Below are 6,000 nucleotides of genomic sequence, written 5' to 3'. Positions count from 1 at the left end.
AGGAGGCGAATGAGTTTCAATTTTACTGGATTACAGAACAAAGAAAGGGGAAAGGGACACCCTGCTCTGTTAAAGGGGAGGAAAAAAAACAGAAATAAAACTAAGATTAAAAAAAAATAAAAATACACTACTAATAATAATAGACAATAAAGACGTGCGGTCGGAGTCGGCGGTGTGATGTTCCGGATTACGATGTTTTAGCAGACGGAGCGGCTACATTGTGGATGGGAATTGTGAGCGTTTCTGATGGATTAAAACGGGGAATAAAACCTATTCCGGGATTGACGGCAGCAACAAGGCTATTTAATCGCTAATTAAGGTGAGATTTCGCCGTCTCCTTTTCCCACCCTTTAACGCATTTGTGTGGCATGTTAGCGCCGGGTGTGTGTTGTTTTTCTTTGCGAGCGTGCGCTGAGAAATTACAGATTATAACCTAATTTCTGGACTCGGGGAGGGGGGGAGGAGGAGATGAAAGGAAAGTGCTAGCTAGCGCGGAGGCTAACTAGCGCTAGCGGAGCTAACGAGTTCAAGCTAGCTACTTAGCTAGCCCAACCGTTAATGTGTAGCCGTTAGCTAATTAGCCAACGGTTATTAGTTAGACGCGTTCGTAAGTAGCACGGGGACGCTGACAGCTAACTCGGTGTACACGGACACCTCCTTGTAACCTTGCGAGTAGACTGCTAGCCGGGATATAGCGTTTGTCTGCTCGGTAAATTACTCCCCCCTCTCCCCCCCTTGTCTCCCCTCCATATAGAGCTATCACTGATAAGAACGTTACACAGCTAATACAACAAAGCCAAGCTAGCTTAAACAGCTACACATGTTAAACTTCAGTGCCGACAGTTGCACAAGCAGTGTGGTGCAGTAAACTTAAACAAGAAACGATATGTGCTTGTCGATAATCGCACTGGAAGGTCTATGTAATGAGTGTAAAACCTTAGATTTAAACCCAAGCATTCAGTGTATCTCCCCCCTTCATCCCCCCTTCCTCCTTTCCTCCTCTCCTCATTTGATCTCAGCTGTCTTCTTCTAGTTTGAACAAGACGCGTGAAAGTTTGAAAAACAGCTGACTGGAGGAAAACTTTTGGCAGCTGTGACTGTTTGGAGGACTGAATTTCAAAGTACAATAGAGGCTGTAAACACGCTCGACGAGCCTGATTTGTTTTATTTATTTATTCTCTCCCTGCGTGGCAGGATTTATTTTCTTTCCATTCTTGTGCAACGTGAACTTAACTGTACATTTTCTCTGTATTTTCTCTTTTTGTTCTGTGCAATCTCTGCTGTGAAGATTGAAAACCCCTTATCATGCAAACCTAGTATAAAAATATGCCTGTTAATAAGTTATTTGATGACATAATCACTTGCAAATAACATTTTCCTTCCTGTTTTCTAATCAATAAACATAAAACCCAGTGGTCTGTGCAACTATATAAACACCACAGCTGTCAACCAGCTTTAATTTAGTAAAAACCAAGCCAAGCAAACGTGGGAATATTAGTAATTAATATGTTAAACTGCTGCTTCCTGCCTGGGTGATAAAAGGGCGTAAACAAAATCATTACAGTGTGTTGTTGATTGATTTGACAGGTTAGGTAATAGTTGTCAAACTACTAACTGCAAGTTGTTGGTATGTCAGCAACGAGAAATGAATCATTGTCCATCATGATTCAGTAGCTTGTTCTTGTTGTTTTCATACTTGAATGCCATCATTCTTACGTAGTAGTTTTAGTTGGCTGTCGACACACATTTATTTGTAAACTGCAGCACCTCAGTGTCGTGGTAGAAACTAGCCAGGTGTGGTTTCAACTTCGTTTTAGATTGGCACCCAGAATGCACCGTTTGCACCAGCCCCCCGAAGTGATGGAATCGTCCCGCGCGTAATAACACAATAACACTTGCATCAACGGTGTCGTAAACAACACAAATAAAAACTCAGTGCCCGCGGCGGCGGCGGCTTGTCACGACTGAACCCAAATGGAAAATGAGCGCACTCTTGTCTGCAAAAGATAAAAATTAAGGTGCCTCTCTTTGTAAACAAATAAAAAAAAAAAGTTTGTGGCTACAGATTGTGTTCCTGCTGAGGGCATATTTCCTTCCTTAGTCACCTGTGTGTGTGTGTACACGATCAAAAGGGGAACCCGTCGTAAACACAGTTGTGTAAAACAAGTTGTCAAAGAGGCACCTTGTCGAAGGTTAAAATACGTTGTGTTTATTTCACATCGTGAAGCTTTATTATACGTACGCAGACATTTCCTGCATCTTGATCCCGAGAGAGCTGCGCAGTTTGCAATGAAAAGTATAAAAGCTTAAAGACCTTGATTAAATGTTAGTGTTTCCGACACCGTGTGATTATACTTTGGCCGTATTTCCAAGTCATTTTGTGGTTGAAAAAAGAAGCTGACCCGTGAGCTACAACAGCTACTCCCCTTTTTTTTTGTTTTATATTTTATGTGTCATAAATATTTCTTGACAGTGAGCATCTTCATCTCATTACAGAGCATTTTTGGGTCCCCTTAAACTGGATTTATTAAAGTGACTTAAAGGTTAGCTCCAAATGGTGCTCAGGCAGCTTGCCCAGGATTTTAAAATATACAGGAGAAACGCGTGCACCATAACAAGACAAAACATAAAGAGGTGACGTCTGTTCCTGCATCCGTGCGTCTCTATCTCTAGAACCTGATTTTTCAGATTGTCAGATACGCAAAGACACTTGGACGCAAAGACAGAAACGAAATTACAAAACTTCTACAAACAAAGCTTTTAGGTTTTAGGTGGGGGTTGGGTGTGCTTAGAGAATAAGTGATGTTTTGTCAAACTGACTATCGGGATGAAATCATAGCGAAACAGTCCAGGCGTGTCCACAAAGTTTGCGTCACTCAGATCAAGTGGTGGATTTGCATCTTGGGTGTCTTTCCGTCAGCTTCGTAAGAGACCCTTGGATGTTGCGCAGTGCTTTATTTATTAACGTCGCTCCTGCGCTGAACCGTCTCAATATCCACCGAGGACCGTGTACCGGCGCCGTGGCATAACGCTTGAGCTTCCTCTTTGCAAAGCAATTGGCATGGCATTATCCTGAGCCTCTGCTTATCCCCACCGTTCTCCTCCTCTCCACTTCCTTTGCCTTATAATATGTGAGGGAAAGAGGCCATCTATTTCGAGGCCATAATAATTTAGGAGGGGAGGGAGGGAGGGGGGGCTAATGTTTGCTGTGGCCTCAAGGGAGGCAGATTTAGATGGCCAATAGACTTGGCACGTTCAGACTGGTGCAGCTGAACCCCGCCACCACGCCCACCCTCCTCTTCCTCCCTCCCTCCCTCCCTCCCTCTGCCTCTTGTCTATCTCTCTCCATCTCTCTGTCCCCTCTCTCGCTATTGAGTCAGTGGTTTGGGCTTGCCAGGGGCTAGCATAATGGTTCCCAGTGTCTGGAGAGATTAAAGGCCAGAGCCGCATTGTTCAAATGCCCTGAGATTAGTTTCCAAGGAGACGGGTTTCAGTTGCCATGAGAACATAGTGCCTGGCTTTAGCCGGGGAGTTTTTCCCTTTTAACACTTCCTGTCTGTTTGTCTTTTTTTACTTTTACCTACAGTTGCACGGCCCGTGTTATTATTTTCGAGTGCAGTTGATTTTGTTATCGATTTATTCTTCTAGCAGTTGCACCGTTCTTCTCAACCTGCGGTCGCTTTAACCCAAGTTACTCGGTCCTGGTCATCTTAAGTCGATATCTTTTCCTGTGCCATCTGTCAAGGAGAGAAAGTGCACAGAGGCTCGTATGACATCATCCGAACGCTCTAATTATCCTCAGCTGACAAGGGCAAAGCACACATTCCCGATTTTCAATGGATTTGGCTTTTAGCGTGGCTCCGGGGCGCAGACATGTCTGTCAGACCATATTGCCATATTGCGCCGGCATTCGTGGCCCCCAGAGGGTGAATCCTCCTGACTTTGGTGATCCCCTTGCACCGCCGTAAACTTTCTGCAGCGAAGGTGAAACGTGGCAGATGGGAATGCAGAAGGATAATGGCTGCGGGGATGGGTTTTCAGTAGCCTCCTTGCCCAGCAGACCCCCCCCTCCCCCCGGGACCCTGAGAGAGGTGATAAAGGAGAGAAGAGTGGGACGTGGGGTGGAGAAGAAGAAAAAATAAAAGAGGACAAACGGATGTGCAGGGGAGGAAGGAATTTAGCGGCACATGACAGGAAGTGGAGGGTCTGAGCTTTCTGGACTTCAGCTAAAATGATCTCCAAGTCGATTGTGCCTCTGTGTTTTGTGTTTAATGCTAATATTAACATGCTAACAAGCTAAACCAGGGTGGTAAATGTCTTGTCAACGTTGTTAGCACTTTGTTTTTCAGTATAAACATCCCAGGTGAGAATAAAGCCACGACTTAATCCATCTCCCAGCCTCCGGTATCGGCTCGATGCGTTCAATGATTATATTTGCTTAAAGTCAAACTACATGATGTCGTCAGGATCTGCTTTGAATGCGGGTCGCTGCTGCTGCTGCTGCTGCTTGTGCTTGTGCATGTGAACGCATCCTCAAACACACACACACACACACACACACAGGGCTGTCGCACTGAGACTCCCCGCCTAAAACTGTGTTCAATCGATCCCCACAGAGGCATGGCTCAGATGAGGAAGCTGGCATGTGATGGCATCAGGACGAACTCCCGCGGCGAGCCACAGGTCCCGCTGGTGTCGGCCAGACAGGAGATCCTCACCAGCCTGGTGTCTGCCCTCGACTCAGTGGTACGGTCAGCACTAAGCCGGAGATCCCGTGCTGTCGTCTGCTCCTCGCAAACTAGTCAAACTCGAGCAACGTCGGAGTGAATAACTGCTGTGTTCTTGTTTTCGCAGTGCATGGCGATGTCTAAGCTGAACGCAGAGGTGGCGTGTGTCACCGTGCACGAGGACAGCGTGATCGCAGTCGGCACACAAAGGGGCAGAGTGTTCCTCAACTCCAGGAGGGAAATCCAAACAGACTTCTACAAGTTTTGCCGTAAGCTCCCGTCCCGAACGTTGCTCTTTATTATTCTTTATCGATTGAGCTTTGATCTGATCCAATCCGATCTTAAATATACAAAATGTACACCCCTGGACGTTGAGAAAGACTTTTATTATCTTACTTATTCTCTGGATTAAGTGTTAAAGTTAATGTAGTGTGGAGAGGGTAGCTCGTACCTTGTGTTCTCTACTCCAGAAATGTTCTGGTCATCCAACGCTGCCGTAAACTCCCTAACCCTCTCTGGAATATTTGTCTTCAGGAAATTTTTCTCTTCTCTTGAACACAGCGTTCAGTGTTTGTTGTAAAGTACAGGAAAGTTCCACACGGGATTTTTAGTCCCATGATTTTGGTTCTTCTTCTTCGTTTTTTTTTCGCAGCTTTGATGCTAACCACCAAAGAGGAAGAAGATGTTTTGACACTACAGGGATGTGGTTTTGGTTTATGGCAGACCTAAAATAAATAACCACAAAAGATACTGATCTGATCGTTTTAAGAATGCTTGATTGTGCCCCAGTACCAGTCGGGACATCCCTAGCTACAGCTACAGCTACAGCTGTGAGGCATCCACATAAAACTTGTTGGGTTTTGCAGTTTTGTGATCGAACAAATGCAGATTCATCCAGAAGCTTTTGAGAAACCGCAGCCGGCCACGGCTTTGCACGAAATCAAATTACTTCGACAGGAAATAATTAAATCAACACAGCAGACGCAGTCCCACACTTTCCCTTTTTTTTTCCCCAGATAAAACAATATATCAGGAAACTGCCTTGTCACATCTCATTTAGCAAAACCGCCGCATTATGGTTGAGAAAGGACAGACTGTAGCTCTCACTCTCGGTACTTTTTAAACAGCAGGACTTGTTTAGGAGGATGTAACGTTGCAGTTTCCACTTATTTAACAGAATTAAACTAATGGAGCATGAAAGAACATTCATAACAACTTTGACCCTAGCTTTAAATCGTTAAGAATATGATCACGAGCTCAAGGTTTTATCCAT

General features: G+C 44.9%; 1 protein-coding gene across 3 annotated transcripts in view; it reads left to right on the top strand.

Moving 5' to 3' along the window:
- Positions 1 to 6,000, top strand: part of gtf2ird1 (GTF2I repeat domain containing 1) — a 33,849-nt gene continuing 27,849 nt past the window's right edge. For all 3 annotated transcript variants that reach the window (XR_014699537.1, XR_014699538.1, XM_084564242.1), the window contains exons 1-3: positions 1 to 319; positions 4,617 to 4,746; positions 4,855 to 4,996. Coding sequence is in view for 1 of the 3 variants with exons in the window: in XM_084564242.1 (XP_084420368.1) it covers positions 4,621 to 4,746; positions 4,855 to 4,996 (268 nt within the window). In the remaining 2 variants the exon portion in view is untranslated. The remainder of the gene's footprint in view (positions 320 to 4,616; positions 4,747 to 4,854; positions 4,997 to 6,000) is intronic.

The sequence above is a fragment of the Chelon labrosus genome (assembly GCF_963514085.1).
Source record: "Chelon labrosus genome assembly, chromosome: 17".
Classification (NCBI taxonomy): Eukaryota; Metazoa; Chordata; class Actinopteri; order Mugiliformes; family Mugilidae; genus Chelon; species Chelon labrosus.
This window is presented reverse-complemented; position numbering and strand designations above follow the sequence as displayed.